Consider the following 22,526-nt stretch of genomic DNA (forward strand, 5'->3'; position numbering starts at 1 on the left):
AGGTGGGCTGGGCACCGTGCGCCGGGGTGAAGTCCTGTGGCCACCCCTGTCCCACTCCGCACAGCACGTTCCTCCCCTCCTGCACGTGAAACCAGTCAGGGCTGTGACGGGCGGCATGTTCATCCACCTGTCTAGAGTAGAAGCCTCTCTTGATTGTACCTTCAGACGCATGTTTTGCCGTGCTCTGTGAGCCCAGCACACGCGTCTGTGTTTTATGCTGATGTGAGCGCTGGCTGCGCTGTGGGCCCAGACAGTGCGCCTCGCCGGAGTGGGCAGGTGTGGCACACGCCGGGCGTGCACTCCCACGTGCGCTTTCCCCTGCAGCTGGAGCGCAGCTACCAGCGCTTCACAGCCTTCTACGCCAGCCGCCACAGCGGCCGGAAGCTGACGTGGTTGTACCAGCTGTCCAAGGGCGAGCTCGTCACAAACTGCTTCAAGAACAGATATACTCTGCAGGTACGGCTGCCTTTATTCTGGGATATTTTAAGTCCAAATGAAGAGAAGACAAACTGCAGAAATCAGAATCCAACGATTCATGGCACAGAATCTGTAGAGTTAAGCCCCTGGGGGAGGAGAAGAGAGGTCACTGAACAGTATGGCCCTGGGCAGGGGAGCTGAGTGCTATGTCTTTCCCACCGAAGGACACGTTCCTTGATGATGACACTGAGCCTCCCAGTGTCCTGCTTCATGCGATGAGGGCCGGCAGTGCTGCTGCTTCGGGGAATTAAATAATGGACTGCTGAGTGTTGGGACTGGCTCCACGCGCCAGGGTCTGTTTGTGACAACAGTGCTTGGCCTTGGGCAGGGCAGGTTCAGGTCAATGATAGTGGTCGGTACTCACACAGCACTGAGTACTGACAGCCTCCCGTTAGGAGCTCCCCGCACGAGCCCAGGTCCCTCTGCTTGAGTGTGTACGCAGGGTTTCCTGTTCGAGCCGTCACCGGTGCGCACACGCACACAGGCGCCAGTCTATTTCTGAGCAGTCAGGGGCTTTAGATGCACCTGCAGGCTCTGCTCGCTGCAGCGCTCAGGCCATGGAACCTGGCTCAGCTTCCAGAAGCTGCCTTAGCATGTCGTCATTTGCTTTCAACCATGTCAGACTTCACACAGGAGGGCTTAGGGTTACAGAAAATCAATACAATGAAACATGCAGGTGGTTCTATGTCAATAATCTACCAAAAGATCGTTTTCCCTGGTGTTTATGCAAAAGCATGTTTGGAGACTGATGCTTAATGTTTCTGTATATACCAGATGGGATGTGTGTTTGTGTGCATGTGGACATGTGTGTATGTACATGGACAAGACATTTCAAGAGAAAAATCAATCATTTTAGCATTTGATGAGGCGGAAAAGGACGCCTCTCCGGGCATGCCATACTGCGGGGAATTGTGCAGAGTTGGAAGTCCTCGGACTCGGGCCACATGCTTCTGGGGGTTTCCCACGTGTTGACGTTGGCCTCTCTGTCTCTTTTATGTGGGGGACCTCAAAGGCGTCAACCTTCCAGATGGCAATCCTGCTGCAGTACAACACGGAGGATGCGTACGCCGTGCAGCAGCTGACGGACAGCACGCAGATCAAGATGGTACCTCCCCCCCTTAGTCTTAGGCATTGCGGGAAGGTGTGGGGACAGGCAGGGGGGGGGGTCTTTGCTTTGAGACAGATATTTGCCTACGAATATGCTCTTATTCCAGGGTTTTAATGCATGGTTTTTAAAAGTTTATTAAGTTTTTATAAGAGTGTATTTGAGCCAGACTGACTCAAAAAATATGCTGGGGAGCAAGGTATCGGATGCTCAGGAGAATTCACAGCTCTGCAGTGTCTGTGCATTCGACATCAGGAGGGGGCAGGCTGGGAGGCAGCATGTGGGAACTGGATTGCAGGGTATTCACACACCCTCCGAGGGGTGTCACTCTGGCCTCGCAAAGATGTGTGAGCCTGCGTGCACAGGGACAGGATACAGGGCAGGCTTAGCACCTCCCACTACGGTAGTGGGCCTGGGGCACGAGGAATTTGTTATCAGATCGCCTTGTGAGGTTACTTTCCATAGAATTCCTTTTAGAAGTTTAAAATTCAGTGTGACACACACACACACACACACACACACATACATACACACACGTGCACAACCTGCTTTTCTCATCCATTTAACCCATTCTTCACCCTCTTTCCAGCTAAGCTTTTCCTACTACTAAGCTTAAATCTTCATTCAATTTTAATGTTATTCTTATTAGTCATCTTTCATGGAGATATAGTTCACATTCAGTAACACTGTGTACATATTAAAGTATACAGTTTAGAAGTTTTCCACAAGGTTGTGTAACTACCACCACCGTTCAAAACATTGTCACCCCAGAAAGAGCTCAGTCCCATGAGCGGTGACAGTGCTCTGCCAGCCCCGGGATCACTGACCCACTGTCTCTGCGTTTGCCTGCTCTGGACACTTCCTGTACATTGACTCATACATACGATGTGTGGCTTTCCGTGTCTGCCTCTCTGACGTCGCATACCGTTGGCCCTCATAGCATGCGCTCTGTTTCATTTCCTTTATGGCTGAAATACACTCCCGCGTACAGCGGGCTGCATTGTGTTGTCCGTACATTTGTTGGTGGACGTAGGGGTTGTTGCCACCTCTTGATTGTTATGAATAATACTTCCTGCGAACATTCAAGTGGACAACTTTTGTATGAACGTGTTCTCAGATGGGGAAGCGCTGGTCATAAGTTACAGTCACCTTCGGGGACCTGCCAGCTGCCCGGTGGCCACACCAGCAGTGTTCCAGCCTTGTCCCTGTCCTCGCCTGCGGCTGTTCTACTGCTTCTTATTTTAGCCTTCCTGGTGGGCGTGAAGTGGGGCTTGTTGTGGTTTTGATTTGCATTTCTTGAATGACTTAATGGTGTTGAATGTCTTTTCGTGGCCATTTGCATGTCTTCTTTGGAAAAATGTCTGTCCAAACTTACTGTTCATTTTTTATTTGGGTTATTTTAGTCTTTTTATTATTGAATTCTAAGGTGTGTGTTCTATAGGTCCTTGTCAGATGCCTGATTTACAAAGATTCTCTCCTGTTCTGTGGATTGTCCATTTTTTCTTACACAAGCAGTTTTAATTTTGATGATAAAGTCCACTTTATATTTTCTTTTGTTGCTTATGTTTTTGTGTCATGCCAAAGGAACCGTCGCCTAATTCAAGGTCAAACACCGTTCCTTCCCCTTGCTTGTATCACTGACCTTATGGGTCAAGGCCTTCACAGTAAGGCGTGTCTTTCACGCCATAGACTGAGACTGTTCAGTAAAGCGGAGCAGAGACTTGCATCTGTAATGCAGGGATGGAGACAGGCGAGCTGCGCTCTGCAGGTGCCTGTCCCGTGGAGGATGTGGGCTCTGTGAGGTCCATGGTCGGGAGGCGGGTGCAGGACAGGGTTTCCGCGAAACGGGGCAGTGTTCCCAAAAGGTCTGGGAACATGCCTAGTTTCCAGACATGCGTGAAACATGCCTGACCACACAGTGCATGCCTCATTTTAATGTTAAGTCTCTGCCTGGGGTGATGATTAGCATGTTGATAAAGAAGGCTTATCCAGAGGGCACTTGAGAAGGGGTTTCAGGCGCCATCTTGGACCATTCCCGGTGGACCTTGGGTCTCTCACCTGGTTTGTGCTGCAGGCTTAGCTGGTCCGGAAGTCCCCCTTCCTGGCACGTCAAGTCTGCTCTCGTTGGGGACATGGTGGAGGAGAAGAGAAGACACAGTCAGGAGGAGTTTAAGGATTGGCCAGTAACACAGTGCCAGAGCCTGGTGACAGTGGTCCAGACAATGTTGTCAAAAATCATTTGGCCTTAGCCTGACCAGGCGGTGGCGCAGTGAATAGAGCGTCACACTGGGATGCTGAGGACCCAGGTTTAAGACCCCAAGGTCACCAGCTTGAGCGCGGGCTCCTCTGGTTTGAGCAAAAAGCTCACCAGCTTGAACCCAAGGTCGCTGGCTCGAGCAAGGGGTTACTCAGTCTGCTGAAGGCCTGCGGTCAAGGCACATATGAGAAAACAATCAGTGAACAACTAAGGTGTCACAATGCGCAACAAAAAACTGATTGATGCTTCTCATCTCTTCATTCCTGTCTGTCTGTCCCTGTCTATCCCTCTCTCTGACTCTCTGTCTCTGTAAAAAAAAAAAAAAAAATCAGTTGGCCTTAAACGTATGGATATTTCTGGATTCTCAATTATTTCTCACCTCTCTGTATTGTCTGTCCTTATGCCAATACCACATTGTCTTGGGTTACTTTTGTTTCTTGGTGAGTTTGCAACTGTGATTCATAGTTTACTAGTTTAGTTAAATTTATTCCTTAGCATTTCATTATACTTGATGCTATTGTTAATGGGAGTTTTGATCATTACTAGTACATAGAAGTAGTTGGTTGCTGCATGGTGATCTTGTGTCCTGAGTGGGCTGAACTCATTTATTAGTTGTGATTGTGGATTTGGTGAGACTGTTATAAAATAGACAATCACATCATTTACAAATACAACCATACTCCTTCCGTTTCCCATTGGATGTGTCTTTTTACCTTTGTCTATTAATATGGTGTGTGGTGTTGATTGGTTGCTTGCATTGAACTACTGTTGTATTCTTGGGGTAAACCCACTACTTGGTCAAGGCATATAATACCTATTATATTATGCTGGTTTGGGTTTTCTGGAATTTTCTTGAGGATTTTTTCACCTGTATTCATAAGATCTATCAGTCTATCATTTTCTTTTTCTTTTTTTTATAAATTTTTATTTTAATGGGGTGATATCAATAAATCAGGGTACGTATATTCAAAGAAAACATGTCCAGGTTATCTTGTCATTCAATTACGTTGCATACCCATCACCCAAAGTCAGATTGTCCTCCGTCACCTTCTATCTAGTTTTCTTTGTGCCCCTCCCCCTCCCCCTTCCCCTCTCCCTCCTTCCCTCCCCCGCCCCATAACCACCACACTCTTGTCCATGTCTCTTAGTCTCATTTTTATGTCCCACCAATGTATGGAATCATGCAGTTCTTGGTTTTTTCTGATTTACTTATTTCACTCCGTATAATGTTATCAAGATCCCACCATTTTGTTGTAAATGATCCGATGTCATCATTTCTTATGGCTGAGTAGTATACCATAGTGTATATGTGCCATAACTTCTTTATCCAGTCTTTTATTTTTTTTAATACAGTGATTAAAGCCTTTAAGCAAACTCTTGGCCAATACAACAAGAATCCATAAAAGAGTAGTGTCCTTAACATGTTCACCAAATCCAAATTGGCACCAACACCATTCCAAATCCCTGCGAATGCAACCCAACCCCAGTTCAGTCTGTTAGGAGCTATCACAGGGAGCAGGAGTCCAGAAAAAGTCTACATCCAGGAAAAGTCCGCATGGCACTGGAATTGTTGTCACAATTCTATACTTTGCAGCTCACGTCCAAGTCCCAATGACCACTGCTTCTAGCTGGTAATGATTCAGGTAGACTGGAAAAGCCATCTGCAGCATGTGTGGAAATGGAGCCTTTGTTCTCCTCTGCCTGGAGAGATGAGACCAGGGTGCTTTTCCCTGGAGCTCTGCGACTGTGGCGTGGTAAAGAGAACCTTGGGATACACTAAGCTGGGTGGCAAAGGTAAATTCACAATAGAAGTTGGCAAAACGGGGAGAGAGAGCTCTAAATTAGGAGTAGGTCCTGGCCTGAAATATGAGTGGGGCATTGAGGTAGGAGGAATAAAGGAAACACTATATATTAAACAAAGCAGCAGAAAATAGGACTATCAACACCCACAACAGAGATCTTTGAGGGAAGAATAAAAAACCTGACTATTCAGGCAAAACATAGTTAAGTGGCCCTATGCAAGTGAGATCAGTTTACCTGCTTCTTGGAATAAATACCCTAGGCTCGTCCATAATGTCGTAGATGGAGCCAATGGCCCTGGGCACCTTCAGCCTTCAGTGGCAAACCCCAGCATTCTGGGCAAGGTTAGGTCATAGGTGGCTGGAGCAGGGCTGGAAGAGACTGAACCCTCCCTTAGAAGAGCGAGGGGAAAGCCTACTTTCCAGTGTCCCTTTTTCCTCACAGCAGAGGCGTGTAAGCCTGTCAGGCTTTAACTCAATGACCTTCCTTTCCACTATTGAAGCAGGACCCAGATGGATTCCTATGAGACCCCTTTGGGGCGTTGGAGCCTTTAAGGGCATATCCTAAAAGCTGGTAGTTCCCCTGATCTCTATTGGGCTTTTTCTGCCTCTTGGTACCTTAAAAGCCATGCTCAGAAGATCTCGCTGAGGGGTTTGAGGATCCCCATCTGCCTATATAAACCTTTTCCGTATATCTGGAGCTATTTGGAAAAATACAAAACAGTGTTATTAGCTGGATCAAATAAAAGAAGGTATAAGTTTGCAGGAGAAGAAGATTTGGCGTCTCCTGTTCATCAGTATTCAAAAGAAATTTAAAATTTTTTAAGTAAAAAGCATGATATGGTAGACCCGTAGGAGTTCTAGGATATGACTCCCCCCTTTTAAATTTTTTTAAATTGACCTTAAAATATTTGCTGGGTATGCTTTAATAATACCTTGACTTTAAAGATTGTAAGAAATACCCATAATTCGAAAGGTTTGACAAAATACAGTAAATGCTTTTGCTATATATGCAGAAGCATTGTCAGTTTTAACCAATTTAGGAAATCCAATAATAGAACAATGCATACAGACAATGAGCTATAACCTGCTTAGCAGCCTCTCCTGTTCTAGCAGAGGTTACTATGTATATAAATCCAGAATAAGTGTCCACTGTAACGTGGACATAGGGCTGTTTGCCAAATGAAGGTATATGAGTAACCTCCATTTGCCAAAGTTGTCCTGGTAGGAGTCCTTGAGGATTAACTCCAAATGAAGGGACAAATTGTAGTATAGGACCCCTTGGACAGGATTTCCCAATCTGCCGTGCTGCTTCCTGAGAAAGTTGAAGCTGTTTACACAGGGCTGCAGCGTTCTGGTGATGAATAGTATGAGACTGAATTGCTTGATCTATCATGGTTGCTCCAAATAATTTTCTTTTGGGTAGCTTGATCAACAAGGGCATTCCGTTGTGCTAAAGCTCCAGGGAGCATGGAGTAAGCTCGAGTATGTCCTATAAAACATGGAGCTCTATGTTGACATACAAGTCTTTGAAGAAGGAGGAACTGCTGAAATAGTTCATCCGCAGTTATCCCTAAGACAGCAGTCTTTATGGAAACAACCATAAGTAAATATTTGCTGTCTGTATATAGATTAAAGGAGGAATATGGCAAATGCTGAAAAGCCATGATAATGGCATATAATTCTAGTCTTTGAGCTGATTCTAAGTTGACTATTTCAGTATAAAGTTATCCATTGATTTGCAAAAGCAATTTGCCATTTAGTGGAAGTTTTCCAGAGCCATTGTTGATCCTTTGAAAAAAGGAACAACAATAATTTTGAGGCTCAAAACCTATAAGCTGTAAGGGTCGCCTATGCCCCTTGATAATCAAGGAGGCAACAAGATCGAAATATGGAAGTGTATTCCATGGGCTATTAGATGGTTCAATGTGCCCAAGCTGTAGCTGCTCTTGTACCAATTGAGCAGCTGCCCTAAGTTTCTCCTGAGGAAAGGGCCATTGGTCTATCCATACAGGATTATCTGATTTCCAAGTAATTGGGTCTGCACAATGCAGTATTGGGGTAGCAGGAGCTACCAAGGCCCCTATGCTAGATTTTGATATCCTAATCCATACCTTCTGGTATTGGGTGCCGTTTCTATGGGGGTGAGAATTCCTCGCTGTTCTTTCCCTAGTCCCTTAGTGGGCAAAAATCCCCGATCAAGCATTAGGACTGACCAGCAACGCTCCCACATTTTTCAAAACATCTCTACCCCACAAATTAACTGACCATCCAGGGAGCGCATAAAGCTTAAAAAATCCAGAATGACCTTCTTAATCTTCCCAATGTAAAAAACTAGAACTTTGTTGAGGGGATTTACTCTGCCCTATACCTTGTAATTCTGTGGCTGCTGCATGAGTGGGCCAGGAAGGAGGCCAGTGTAGCTTAGCAATAACAGATACATCAGCTCCAGTATCTAAAGGTCCTTTAAATTTATGCCCTTGTATTGTTAGTTCCATTTCAGGGCGTTCCTGACCTATTTATTTTAAATCCAATTGGCAAAATCAGAGGAGCCAAATCACCAATTTGCTTGGGGCCCCTTTTGCAGGATGTGGCCTGAGAAGCAGAATTAGCATCCTTATACTATTCTTCTAATTGCCTGAATTAGCCCTGAGACAAATTCTTTTTTGATTAATTTTAATGGGGTGACATTGATAAATTAGGATACATATGTTCATTGAAAACAGCTCTAGGTTATTTTGACATTTGCTTATGCTGCATTCCCATCACCCAAAGTCCAATTGTCTTCCATCACCTTTTTTATTTATTTATTTTTTAAAATTTTATTTATTCATTTTAGAGAGGAGAGAGAAAGGGAGAGAGAGAGACAGAGAGGGAGAGAGAGAGGAGAGAGAGACAGAGAAGGTAGGGAGGGGCTGGAAGCATCAACTCCCATACATGCCTTGACCAGGCAAGCCCAGGGTTTTGAACCGGCGACCTCAGCATTTCTAGGTGGACGCTTTATCTACTGCGCCACCACAGGTCAGGCCCTTCCGTCACCTTCTAACTGGTTTTCTTTGTGCCCCTCCCCGCCCCCAACCCCCTTCCTCTCCTCCCCCCCACCTCGTAACCCCCACACTCTTGTCCATGTCTCTGAGTCTCATTTTTATATCCCACCTATGTATGGAATCATAAAGTTCTTAGTTTTTTCTGATTTACTTATTTTGCTCAGTATAATGTTAATCAAGGTTCATCCGTGTTGTTGTAAATGATCCGATGTCATCATTTCTTATGGCTGAGTAGTATTCCATAGTATATATGTACCAGAGGTTTTTAATCCACTCGTCCTCTGACGGACACTTGGGCTGTTTCCAGATCTTCGCTATTGTGAACAATGCTGCCATAAACATGGGGGTGCGTTTCTTCTTTTCATACAGTGCTATCGTGTTCTTGGGGTATATTCCTAACAGTGGGATAGTTGGGTCAAAAGGCAGTTCGATTTTTAATTTTTTGAGGAATCTCCATACTGTTTTCCACAGAGGCTGCACCAGTCTGCATTCCCACCAGCAGTGCAGGAGGGTTCCCTTTTCTCCACATCCTCGCCAGCACTTATTCTGTGTTGTTTTGTTGATGAGCGCCATTCTGACTGCTGTGAGGTGATATCTCATTGTGGTTTTAATTTGCATTTCTCTAATGATTAGTGATGTTGAGCATTTTTTCATATGCCTATTGGCCATCTGTATGTCCTCTTTGGAGAAGTGTCTATTCATTTCTTTTGCCCATTTTTGGATTGGATTGTTTGTCTTCCTGGTGTTGAGATTTACAAGTTCTTTATAAATTTTGGTTATTAACCCCTTATCAGATGCATTGTCAAATATATTCTCTCGGCCCTGGCCGGTTGGCTCAGCGGTAGAGCGTCGGCCTAGCGTGCGGAGGACCAGGGTTCGATTCCCGGCCAGGGCACACAGGAGAAGCGCCCATTTGCTTCTCCACCCCTCCGCCGCGCTTTCCTCTCTGTCTCTCTCTTCCCCTCCCGCAGCCAAGGCTCCATTGGAGCAAAGATGGCCCCGGCGCTGGGGATGGCTCTGTGGCCTCTGCCCCAGGCGCTAGAGTGGCTCTGGTCGCAACATGGCGACGCCCAGGATGGGCAGATTATCGCCCCCTGGTGGGCAGAGCGTCGCCCCTGGTGGGCGTGCCGGGTGGATCCCGGTCGGGCGCATGCGGGAGTCTGTCTGACTGTCTCTCCCCATTTCCAGCTTCAGAAAAAATGGAAAAAAAAAAAATATATATATATATATTCTCTCATCATGTAGTTTGTCTTTTTATTCTGTTCTTATTGTCTTTAGCTGTGCAGAAGCTTTTTAGTTTGATAGTCCCATTTGTTTATCCTGTCTTTTATTTCACTTGCCTGTGGAGACAAATTGGCAAATATATTGCTGTGAGAAATGTCAGAGAGCTTATTGCCTATGTTTTCTTCTAAGATGCTTATGGTTTCACGGCTTACATTTAAGTCTTTTATCCATTTTGAGTTGATTTTTGTGAATGGTGTAAGTTGGTGGTCTAGTTTCATTTTTTTGCAGGTAGCTTTCCAATTTTCCGAACACCATTTGTTGAAGAGGCTGTCTTTACTCCAATGTATGCTTTTACCTCCTTTGTCAAATATCAGTTGTCCATAAAGGTGTGGGTTTATTTCTGGGTTCTCAGTTCTGTTCCATTGATCTATATGCCTGTTCTTGTGCCAGTACCAGGCTGTTTTGAGTACAATGGCCTTTATAGTATAACTTGATATCTGGAAGTGTGAAACCTCCTACTTTATTCTTCCTTTTCAAGATTGCTGAGGCTATTCATGTTCCCTTTTGGTTCCATATAAATTTTTGGAATATGTGTTCTATATCTTTGAAGTAAGTCATTGGTATTTTTTTTGTGTGTGTGTATTTTTCCGAAGCTGGAAACGGGAGGCAGTCAGACAGACTCCCACATGCGCCTGACTGGGATCCACCCGGCATGCCCACCAGGGGACAATGCTCTGCCCATCTGGGGCATCGCTCTGTTGCAATCAGAGCCATTCTAGCACCTGAGGCAGAGGCCACAGAGCCATCCTCAGCGCCCAGGCCAACCCTGCTCCAGTGGAGCCTTGGCTGCGGGAGGGGAAGAGAGAGACAGAGAGGAAGGAGAGGGGGAGGGGTGGAGAAGCAGATGGGCGCCTCTCCTGTGTGCCCTGGCCGGGAATTGAACCCGGGACTCCTGCACGCCAGGCCAACTCTCTACCACTGAGCCAACCGGCCAGGGCTGTCATTGGTATTTTGATCGGTATTGCATTGAATTTATAAATTGCTTTGGGTAATATAGACATTTTAATGATGCTTATTCTTTCTCACCATGAGCATGGTATATGCTTCCACTTGTTTGTATCTTCCCTGATTTCTTTTATCAATGTTTTATAATTTTCTGAGTACAAGTCTTTAATCTCCCTGGTTAAATTTATTCCTAGGTACTTTATTTTTTTGGTTGCAATGGTAAAGGGGATTGATTCCTTAATTTCTACTCTGACAGTTCATTGTTAGTGTATAAAAATGCCTCTGATTTCTGAGTATTAATTTTATATCCTGCCACCTTGCTGAATTCACTTATCAGGTCTAGTAGTTTTTTGACTGCGACTTTAGGGTTTTCTATATACAATATCATATCATCTGCAAATAATGATAGTTTTACTTCTTCTTTTCCAATTTGGATGCCTTTTATTTCTTTTTCTTGTCTGATTGCTGTGGCTAGGACTTCCGGAACTATGTTGAATAAGAGTGGTGAAAGGGGGCACCCCTGGCTTGTTCCCAATCTTAAGGGGATTGCTTTTAATTTTTGCCCATTGAGTATGATGTTGGCTGTGGGTTTGTCATAGATGGCCTTTATCATGTTGAGGTATGTTCCCTGTATTCCCACTTTGCTGAGAGTTTTAATCATGAGTGGGTGCTGGATTTTGTCAAATGCTTTTTCTGCATCTATTGAAATTATGTGGTTTTTGTCCTTTTTGTTTATGTGATGAATCACATTGATTGATTTGCAAATATTGTACCAGCCTTGCCTCCCAAGAATAAATCCCTCTTGATCCTGGTGTATGATTTTTTTCATATATTGCTGGATTCAGTTTGCTAATATTTTGTTGAGGATTTTAGCATCTAAATTCATCAGGGATATTGGCCTATAATTTTCTTTCTTTGTGTTGTCTTTGCCTGGTTTTGGAATCAGAATTATGCTCGCCTCATTAAAAGGAGCTTGGGAGTCTTCCTTCCTCTTGAATATTTTGAAATAGCTTGAGAAGGATAGGAGTTAGTTCTTCTTTGAATATTTGGTAGAATTCACTTGTGAAGCCATCAGGCCCAGGACTTTTCTTTTTTGGGAGTTTTTTGATAACTGTTTCAATCTCATTTGTTGTAATTGGTCTGTTTAGGTTTTCTGATTCTTCCAGATTAATTTTTGGAAGATTATATGTTTCAAGGAATTTGTCCATTTCATCTAGGTTGTCTAGTTTTTTGGCGTACAGTTCTTCATAGTATTTTCTTACAATATTTTGTATTTCTGTTGTGTCAGTTGTTATTTCTCCACTCTCTGATTTTATTTGAGTCCTCTCTCTTTTTTTCTTGGTGAGTCTGGTTAAAGGTTCATCGATCTTGTTTACCTTTTCAAAGAACCAGCTCCTGGTTTCCTTGATCTCTGTATTGTTTCTTTAGTCTCTATGTCATTTATTTCTGCTCTGATCTTTATTATTTCCTTCCTTCTACTAGCTCTGGGCTTTACTTGCTGTTCTTTTAGATGTAGGGTCAAGTTGTTTATTTGAGCTTTTTCTAGCTTCTTGAGGTATGCCTGTAATGCTATGAACTTCCCTTTCAAGACTGCTTTTGCTGTGTCCCATAAATTTTGAGTCAATGTATGCTCATTATTGTTCGTTTCTAGGAATTTTTTAATTTCTTCTTTGATCTCATTGTTTACCCATTCGTTATTTAATAACGTGCTATTTAGTTTCCAAGTGTTTGAGTATTTTTCAGTTTTTCTGTTGTGGTTGATTTCTAGTTTAATGCCATTGTGATCAGAGAAACTGCTCAATATGATTTCAATCTTCTTAAATTTGTTGAGACCGCTTTTGTGCCCTAACAGGTGGTCTATTCTAGAGAATGTACCATGAGCATTTGAAAAAAATGTATATTCTGCTGCTTTAGGGTGAAAGGTTCTGAAGATATCTATTAAATTGAGTTGGTCTAGTACAGGGGTCTCAAACTCGCGGCCGTGCGGCCTGCCCACCAATTTTGTGCGGCCCGCAGACTAATCAAACTTCGTGGATTAATCTGCGGGCCGCTCAAAATTGATGGGCGGGCCCTGAGACCTCTGGTCTAGTATGTCCTTTAAGTCTGCTATTTCTTTGTTAATTTTCTTTCTTGAGGATCTATCTAGTGATGTTAGTGGGGTATTGAAATCCCCTACTATTACAGTATTGCTGTTGATCTTGCCCTTTAAATCCATCAAAATCTGCTTTATATATTTAAGTGCTCCTATATTAGGTGTGTAGATATTTATAATGGTTATATCTTCCTGTTGGATTGCTCCCTTTATCATTATGTAATGATCTTCTTTATCTCTTACTATAGTCTTTGTTTTAAAGTCCACTTTGTCTGATATAAGTATTGCTACCCCAGCTTTTTTTTCATTTCCATTTGCGTGAAATATTTTTTTCCATCCTTTTAAAGATTTTTTTTAATTATTCATTATAGAGAGGGGAGAGAGAGAGAGAGAAGGGGGAGGAGCAGGAAGCATCAACTCCCATATGTGCCTTGACCAGGCAAGCCCAGGGTTTTAAACCGGCAACCTCAGTGTTTCCAGGTTGACGCTTTATCCACTGCACCACTTACATGTCAGGCCTTTTTCCATCCTTGTATCTTCAGTCTATGTGCATCTTTTGTTTTAAGGTGTGTCTCTTGTAGATAGCTTATGTATGGATCCTGTTTTCTTATCCACGCAGCTACCCTATGTCTTTTGATCGGATTATTTAATCCATTTACATATAAGGTTATTATTGATATGTAATTGTTAATTGCCATTTTATTCTTTAAAATTATCTTTCTCTTTTGCTATATTTTTTTTCTCCTTTGATCTGTTTACAACAGGCCCCTTAGCATTTCTTGCAGCCTTGGTTTGGTTGTAGTGAATTCCTTGACGTTTTTTTGTCTGGAAAGCTTTTTATTTCTCCTTCAATTTTAAACAATAGCCTTGCTGGATAAAGTAGTCTTGGTTGTAGGCTCTTGTTCTGCATTACTTTGAATATTTCTTGCCATTCCCTTCTGGCCTTGAGAAGTCAGAAGTCATCCTTATGGGGGCTCCTTTGTAGGTGGTAGTCTTTTTTTCTCTAGCAGCTTTTAATATTTTCTCTTTTCTTTTTTCTGCTCTGCTTCTGTGCCTTTATTTATTGTGTCCTCTAACTTGCTGATTCAATTCTCAGCTTCATCCCTCCTGCTTTTAATTCCTTCCATTGTGTTCTTCATTTCTAATATTGTATTTGTCATTTCTGACTGATACTTTTTTATTATTTCAATGTCCTTTTTTATATTTGCTATCTCTTTATTTAGGTGTTCGTAATCACCATCTATTGTTGTTCTAATATCTTTGAGCATCCTAGCAATCGTTATTTTAAACTCTGCATCTGGTAATTTGGTTATATCTGATTCACTCAGGTCCTTTTCTGGGGATTTCTCTTGATTCATTTGTGTTGCATTTCTCTGCCTTCTCATTTCCTCTATGTAAAGGAAGTTTTGGCCACTGGAGTCCACTGGGTGTGGCCTCTGTTCCCTAGGTATGGTCTGTCTGCAGGCCCGCCACCCCCTGTGCTGTTGCTGCCTAGGGTGTTTGGGTATGGGCGTTGCTGGTGCCTGCCCACTGGGGCTGTTCCTGTGGTTTCTGCCTCTCCTTCACAGAGTGGCTGTGATTACGTGCTCGGGTGTACAAGCCTTGGTGGCCTTGGGCTTCGCCCCGCCCCCGTGGGTGGCATTATGCTTGGCCCTGAGGGCAGTGGTGAGCACCTTTGCTCAGCTGTGGGTCTCTGCCTGTTTCCGGGCTTCTGCCTCACCCTTGCAGGAGGAGCCCGCTCGTGGGACGGCTGCAAGCCTTGGCTCCACAGGCCAGGCGGCACTGCATGCCCACGCTCAGTAGCGGGACTCTGCCTGTTCTGGGGTTTTGGCTCCACCCCCGCGGGAGGAGCTGGCTCCCAAGTCAGGCCACAAGCCTCGGTTCCACAGGCGGGGCAAGGCTGTGCTCCTGCACCCTTGCTGAAGGGCGAGTCTGCACCCCTTCCAGGGTTCCCGCCCTTCCCTCACAGGCTGGATTGCAGGCGACTCACAGCTGGGCTTGACCACTTTTGCACGCTCCCTCCTCCCCAGCCAGGCAAGACTGAGCTCACACCTGGGCCCATTGGTGGCCAGCCGGCTTCCACCTTTACCAACAGAGCCATGCTTCCGTGTCCCGCCACCCGCCCTCGGGCGAGCCCTCAGCCATGTGGGTGGGAGTGCTGCAGCTCAGACCCTAACACTCACTACTGTAGTCCCGAAAGCTCCCTCCTTCTAAGTGACTCTGCTCTGAGTGCTGCGGGAGAGCTTGTTTGGCTGGTGTCCTGCTTCCCTTTGCTGGTATTGCTGTTTCCAGGGGAAATACTTACTTCAGATTTAGGGAATGACTCGTCCCAGGGGTTAGGGTGGCTGTCTCCCAAAGTGTTTCTCCCTGTGCCTCCTAGATTACACTCTCTTCCTGCTACTCTGGTCCTCTCCTCTCTCCCTGACCCCCGGAGCCCCGGGTGAGTGGTTGTGAGAGAGATGTTCTGCACAGTCCCTTTAAGAATAATCCTGGGTCTGAGAAATCAGTCTCTTTCTCACAAACAGTATCCTGTCTTGTTTCCAGCTAAATACTGTCCATACGCTTCTTCTAGGCTCTGGGGCTGCAGGCTGGGGCTTTGTTCCTGGGATTCAGGACCCTCCCCTCTCTGCTAAACTCACTTCCCGCCACTTGAGTCTCTCCCGGCTGCCGTTCGCTCCGGGGAGCTGGGCAGCCCTCTCTGTGTTTCCGCTTTTCCTACCAGTCTTGGTGTGGCTTCTTCAGTATTCCTTGGTTGAAGCATCCTCTTAGTTTAGTCCAAAGTTGGTTTTTCCAGATGATAGTTCTTAAAATTAGTTTGTAATCCACTTTGGTTCTGGGATGTGGGAGTTGATATGTCCGCCTACTCCAGCACCATCTTGTCTTTTTTCAGTCTACCATTTTCTTAGGACATTTCTGGCTGGTTTTGGTGTCAGGGTAATACTGGGTGTGTACAGTGTGATGAATTGTGCTCCCAAGATAGTCTAAATACATCTTGAAGTTCTGTTGACAGAATGAATTTACTCCTTTGCATGCAAGACTCTTCTCACTTCTCCTCACGCAGCAGAGGGAGGGTTCTGAAGTGAGGGTGGGGCGCTGGTTGCCGTAGACTGGGGGCCCTGTGCCCTTGTGCCTGCTCCGAGCTGGCACACCGGGGGGCATGCTTGGCGTGGCAGTGTGATCAGAACTCATGCCTGGTCTCGACTAGTCTTCAGGGGGGACTGGCGTGTAGCTGTCACGCCTGCTGTAGCCGTGTCCTGGTGCTGCCTTGGGCTTCTGGGCAGAGGGCTACACAAGAGGCCTATTGCCCCGACAGCTGTGACCCTGTGCCCCAGGTGGTGCTGTGCAGACAAGGGCAGGCCCTTTCTGTCTGTCCGTCTATCTATTTGTGGGAGAGGTGTGTGGTGTGTGGGGCCCGGGCCACGGTGCAGGTCAGGCTGGCAGCTTTCTCGTTCTCGGGAGCATGGAGCTGTGAGGGTAATAATGGAGGGTGAAGTGCCCCCTACACTCTGGGGCCGCATGATGGGCTGGGGAACAGCAAGTGGCTGCTCGTGCCCCGGGGAGCATGTGGTCAAAGGTTCTTCCTGACCCTGTGGGGACACTGAAGTATTTCTTTTGGGGTCAGCGTCAGCCAGGAGCTGTCAGGCATATAAATGCATGGGCTCCTGTTGTTAATTAAAGGGACCAGCGTGCGTGGCCTGTGTTTTGTGGAACAGAGCCGTCAATTTGCGTTATTGGGCGATGGAGGCTCAAGAGGGGCTGATGTCACTTCTGGCCCTAGTGGATTTGGGGATCCTACAAAAGCACCCTCTCTTTTCCCTCTGAGTATGTTTGTTGATTTGGTGACTGTTTTTCTACAGAAAAAATAGATTACATGGTTGCCTTTGGTTTTTATTGCAAAGAAAAACTCATTTTCTCTTTAACTTACCCTTTTCTGTTTATTTGCAGGACATTTTGGCACAAGTCCTACAGATTCTTTTGAAGTCGAAGTTGTTGGTATGTTTGTGCACTTTTTATATAAAGCTAGAAAAAGCCTTTTTCTGAGATTATGTAGTAACAGCTGTTTCCTTGCAGGTCTTGGAAGATGAAAATGCAAATGTCGACGAGGTGGAGCTGAAACCGGATACTTTAATAAAATTATATCTTGGTTATAAAAAGTAAGGAACTGTGCAGAGTAGATGGTCCTGGACCAGAGCTGTCCCCTGGCCCCGAGCACAGTGACCACTGTCACTGCAGACAGGGCGGCGAGCTCGGCATGGCTAGACAGGAGGGCGGGGGTTTGGTGTCGACCTTGGACACCATGTGATGATGCTAGATGTTTCCCCATTTAACTCTGGTTTCCAGTTTTTTGTTTTTTAATTTGGCAAATAGTCTCTTTAAATAGCTCAGCTAGAAGTCTGTACCTCTGTCCAAGTGTCCTGGTTCTTTCTCCTGACACAGTTCGGGAGAGCAGGCAAAGGGCCCGGCTCCAGGCGTGCCGACGGCCAGGCTGGTGGTAGAGCCGCTGTGTGCGGTTAGAGGCAGCTCTAGAGGCAGCTCCGGAGCCCAGGGTGGGAAGGCAGGGACGGCCCCTCCGTCTGGGGCGTAGTGGGACCGACAGCAGCCTTACTGCCTTTCAAATAATGGTGAATGTTTCCTGGTTTTATTTTTCACAGTAAGAAATTAAGGGTAAACATCAATGTGCCAATGAAAACCGAGCAGAAGCAGGAACAAGAAACGACACACAAAAACATTGAGGAGGACCGCAAACTGCTGATCCAGGTGACTGCGCCCGGCCAAGGGCCGGGAACAGGGTGGCGGCTCAGGTGGGGTCCCTGAGCTAACACGGGGAACAGGTGCATGTGGTGAGCTCAGGTGGGAGGGAAGGACGCTGCTCTGTGGAGGGCTGGGCGGCCTCTGTGGCTTGAAGACTGAGTTTTCCTTGTTTTTTAAATGCCTTATGGTTGGGTTATCAGAATGGCCCCTAAGACCAAATTTTTTTTTTTTTTTACAGAGACAGAGAGTGAGTCAGAGGGAGGGATAGACAGGGACAGACAGGAACAGAGAGATGAGAAGCATCAATCATTAGTTTTTCATTGTGCATTGCAACACCTTAGTTGTTCAATCGATTGTTTTCTCATATGTGCCTTGACTGCGGGCCTTCAGCAGACCGAGTGACCCCTTGCTGGAGCCAGCGACCTTGGGTTCAAGCTGGTGGGGTTTTTACTCAAACCAGATGAGCCCGCACTCAAGCTGGCGACCCCAGGGTCTCAAACCTGGGTCCTCTGCATCCCAGTCCGATGCTCTATCCACTGCGCCACCGCCTGGTCAGGCTAAGACCAAATATTTTAATGTCAGTTTTGTTAGAGTTGAGACATAGGTGGGGAGAACTCGTGGCCCACTTCTCTGCAGGGCGCTTGAGCCCGTAGGCTGCAGTGTGGGCGCAGGCGCAGACTGCCCCGCGGGACTGAGAATGACTGTCGTTTTTGCTCTGTCCGCAGGCGGCGATCGTGAGGATCATGAAGATGCGCAAGGTCCTGAAGCACCAGCAGCTGCTTGGGGAGGTGCTCACGCAGCTGTCCTCGCGGTTCAAACCGCGCGTCCCCGTCATCAAGGTACAGGGGTCACACAGCAGAGGCAGCTATTTTAGAAAAGATGGAGAGCCCTGGCCAGGTTGCACAGTTGGTTAGAGCATCATTCAATGCGCCCAATCGAGAGCATGTATAATCAACCAGTGAACGCGTAAATGAGTGGAACAACAAATTGATGTCTGTCTCTAAAAAACAAAAGTCAGTAAGGTACTATGTAGTTACTGAGAAATGGGATAGAAGTAGGAGCAGCCTGACCTGGTGACGCAGTGGATCGGGCGTCGACCTGGAACGCTGAGGTCACCGGTTCAGGGCCCTGGGCTTGCCTGGTCAAGGCACATATGGGAGTTGATGCTTCCTGCTCCTCCCCCCCTTCTCTCTCTCTCTCTCTGTCTCTTTTCTCTGAAATGAATAAATAAAAATAATTAAAAAAAAAAAGAAGTAGGAGTAGGCGGGTGGTGTGTCCTGAAGCAGGAGCTTGGTGGTCCACGTGCACCTTTTTCCAGGAGAAAGTAGGCCTTACTTTTAATGTCCATTAAAACACAGAGATTTATCCCTGCTGCAGCATGTCAGTGGCCCTCCGCTGAAGGGCGGGACTCCGGGGAGCAGACCCCAGCCCCTGCTGACCACGTTCAGCTCATTCTGGCAGGGTCATTTATAATAGAAGCGGGTGGGCCGGCCGTGAACGGCCTCTGTCTGGGGTTTGGAGCTGTCTTCCTGCGGGCCAAGTCCCCTGTCCCCAGGGCCCAGTTGAGGATCTACCAGGAGTCAGCTATGTTTATTCCAAAAACTATTAATGCCATCTATATGGCTATTGTATTTCATTTTGAACAGCTTTTTTAAAATGGTGTGTAAAGAAATAATTATTTTTAAAATTTTTTGAAGTTGCTACACATGAAATGTGCAAATTTCAGCCTCCACTTGAAGGAAACTACTATATAACTACAGCTGACAGTGCATCGTGGGTGTGGTTTAGAAGTATTGTGACCATGAGTGGCTGCTTGGCGGCTTGGAAGCATTTGTTTAGTTCTCCAAGGAGGCACTGCTTATGTTTCTGTCCCTGCGAACTTGTAGAACTATGTGCCGCTGGAGTGCTAGGAATCCACCAGAGACAGACGGACGCATGCTCCCCAGCCGCAGTGCGGGGAGGACAGAGCCGCCTGGGTGTCGCCCTGGGCTCCTCGGGCAGAGTTTGCTGCTGCTGGTGCTCGGCTGATGGGGGGAGCACCCAGTCGTAAGAAATAAGGCAGCGACGGCCTGGGCCTCCGCTGTGTTTCCCTCAGTGAGAACATCCTGCAGAGCGAGTGCACCCAGGGTGCTGACACTGCGTGGTCCCGATACAGTGTGGCCATCGCTGGGAGGCGCCTTCACCGCCTTTGTAAAATTGGTTTTTATTTTTAATCGTGGTTAAAAAACAATTGAAAATACAGTTCAGTTATGGTAAATACACTCACATTGTTGTAAAAATAAATAAAATAGGAGCGAGGCAGCTTCCCTTTCTGCAGCCACTGGGTAGGCGGCAGCCAGAGGGCAGCCGCAGGCCGATGGGCACACGAGGTGACCGTGCTCCCCGCTGAGCTCTCGGAGGTGGGCGAGCCCCTGGTGAGGGCGCCTGTCTCTGTCTTGGTAACACTTTTTTTCCCCTACCTCTTCCTTTTTTAAATAACACCCAGAAATGCATTGACATTCTGATCGAGAAAGAGTACTTGGAGCGAGTGGACGGTGAAAAGGACACCTACAGTTACCTGGCTTAGCCCCGGCGGAAGGTCTGACTGTGCCGCCGCAGGAGCATGCCCGGTGGCCGGACGACACCGGTTCCGAGCAGCTGCCGGCCGCCACCGGCCCCCCTTTTACTGAGACCACGACTCCCATCCGCCGGTCTCAACTGTACATCAGAACTGCTCAGGATCGATACATTTCAAGTCTGTAAATATGGACACCGACGCCATTTAACCTAATTTAAGAACAGAGGGAACGCCCCTTCCACGCTGAGGGCTGCATGCTACTGCATTAACTCGTCCGCCGGCTCCACGGTGGCCGCGTGGCTCTGAGACGTGGGTCGCGCGTGGAGAGGAGCCCGGGCGGACCTGCGTGTAACCTGCTCTGGAAAACCATTTGTATAGTGTGTTTCATTTTTTAATGTGTGAAAATAAAGAAAATTAAAGGATTTCTGTACAAGTTGCATTTGGTTTTTTCAGTTTTACTGATTTCTGTATGTAAATAAAAGATGCAATGATTGTGCAAATTTCTACTCCTGGCATCTTCCTGTAGTCGTAATGGGCTGCAGTCTTCAGATTAAAATTGTTTTCCAAGATCTCCAAGTTTTAAGCCCCTTGTAGTTTTACCAAACATGGATGTTGACTTATGTGACTCCTCCAGTGACATGTCAGGGTCAGCAGCGTGTGGGTTCCATCTGCCACTTGTAAGGGTGGATCGGTTCCTCCTCGACCCCCTGACCTGGGAGCCAGGTCCCCCGTCTCGCAGGTGGAGGGCTGAGGAGAGGAGGGTACTCGTCGCCAGTGAGGACAGGAACTAGAAGCAGCGTGGGCAGCAGCCCCGGGCCCACCTCCCTGCTGCCAAGTCTGTGCGACCACTAAGGAGCACAGGGACCTAGAAGTGTGACGGCCTGGCGGCACCTTCATGCCGATTCTAACCGGTTGTTAAATACAAGAAGCCACATAGGTCGAGATGAACTTGGGCAGCAAAGGTGTGAGTCCCCGCTGCTCTGAAGGGCGCCCACCGCAGGACCAGACCATCCAGCAAGCCTCTGCTCTCCTGGCACCTGCTGGTAAGTTGTAGTGTTCTGGGCTGCTTGTCCCCTGGGGGAGGAGACGGCTCCAGCTTGCATGTCTCCATGACGATAACTCTGTTCTCTGTAAACAGCCATGATTGACTTGTCACCTCATTCGCTTCCTGGCCGGAGGACGGAAAACATGGGGAGGTGGCAGCAAGACCCCCCCAGGTGGGCCCAGTTCTGCCGCTCGATGCTTGCAGGTTCTTCCTTCTGAACCTCCTGGCTTTCTTAAGGCTGCGAGGACTCAAACACACCAAGCAGACCTGTCCGAGTCACACAGACGTGGGGAAGTGTAGTCAGGAATATGTAGAACAGGTTCTCGGAGCATCTTGGAACAATCCTGGTAGGCAGTAGGTTAGTTTTAAAAGTTAACGGTTAATTCCTGCTTTTCTCGCCCCCTTTCTCCCTCTCCTCTCTTTAAAAATCAGTAAGTAAAATCTTAGAAGTTAAACAGGTTATAAAAAGTAATACGATTAAGCACTCACAGAATGGTTTCCACACTTATTTTTTTCATGATAGCCAGTGTATTCAATCAGGCAAAAGCAGGACCTCCTTGGGGACCCTCCCCCCCATCCTGAAGGCCCGGGCCCCCATGGCTGCTGCTCCTCCTGAGAAGCGGAGTCCACAGCTTGCCTTGCTCACAGTGGTTCCCTGTGTTGGCCTCAGCTCAGATGCCCCCAGAAGCCACTTTCAGAACTTGCCCTGAGCCCCGTTAAGGTGGGAACTATTTTAATGAGATTTCACTGGTGTCTTGGCTTCCTCCAGGATAGGAAGTAGCCAGGTGTAAGTAGCTTGGCCAAGCCAGGACCTTCAGAACAGGAAGCAGATGGGATGGGGAAGAAGGTGGTCACCCCACATCCTCAGGTCCCAGATCTGTCCCTGCCCCCTCCCGCTAGCTAACTTGTTTAGGGGGGGGGCTTGACATCCTCATCTTATTTCCCATGCCATAACCTCACCTAACGGGTGGTCAGGAGCCACCTAACGCAAGCCAGAGAACTGAGTTTCTTACATGCTGACAAGCAAGGAAACGGGGAAAGATCCTGTCAGCATTGTCCTCCCAAGATAAGCACATAGAACTTTCCTGAAGCTGCTTACAGGCAGAGGCCCGGGTGTTCTGAAACCCTCGGGTACACAGTCGCTACAGAATCTGCCCGGGAGGGAT

General features: G+C 46.8%; 1 protein-coding gene across 2 annotated transcripts in view; it reads left to right on the forward strand.

Annotated features, from left to right (window-relative positions):
- CUL1 (cullin 1) overlaps window positions 1-20,752 on the forward strand; it is a 78,203-nt gene extending 57,451 nt beyond the window's left edge. For both annotated transcript variants that reach the window (XM_066262527.1, XM_066262526.1), the window contains exons 16-22: window positions 325-456; window positions 1,490-1,582; window positions 16,952-16,999; window positions 17,078-17,160; window positions 17,659-17,764; window positions 18,484-18,597; window positions 20,244-20,752. In XM_066262527.1, the coding sequence (XP_066118624.1) occupies window positions 325-456; window positions 1,490-1,582; window positions 16,952-16,999; window positions 17,078-17,160; window positions 17,659-17,764; window positions 18,484-18,597; window positions 20,244-20,324 (657 nt within the window). In that variant the 3' untranslated portion in view covers window positions 20,325-20,752. The remainder of the gene's footprint in view (window positions 1-324; window positions 457-1,489; window positions 1,583-16,951; window positions 17,000-17,077; window positions 17,161-17,658; window positions 17,765-18,483; window positions 18,598-20,243) is intronic.
- Window positions 20,753-22,526: the final 1,774 nt, after the last annotated feature.

Source organism: Saccopteryx bilineata, chromosome 2, assembly GCF_036850765.1.
Source record: "Saccopteryx bilineata isolate mSacBil1 chromosome 2, mSacBil1_pri_phased_curated, whole genome shotgun sequence".
Lineage (NCBI taxonomy): Eukaryota > Metazoa > Chordata > Mammalia > Chiroptera > Emballonuridae > Saccopteryx > Saccopteryx bilineata.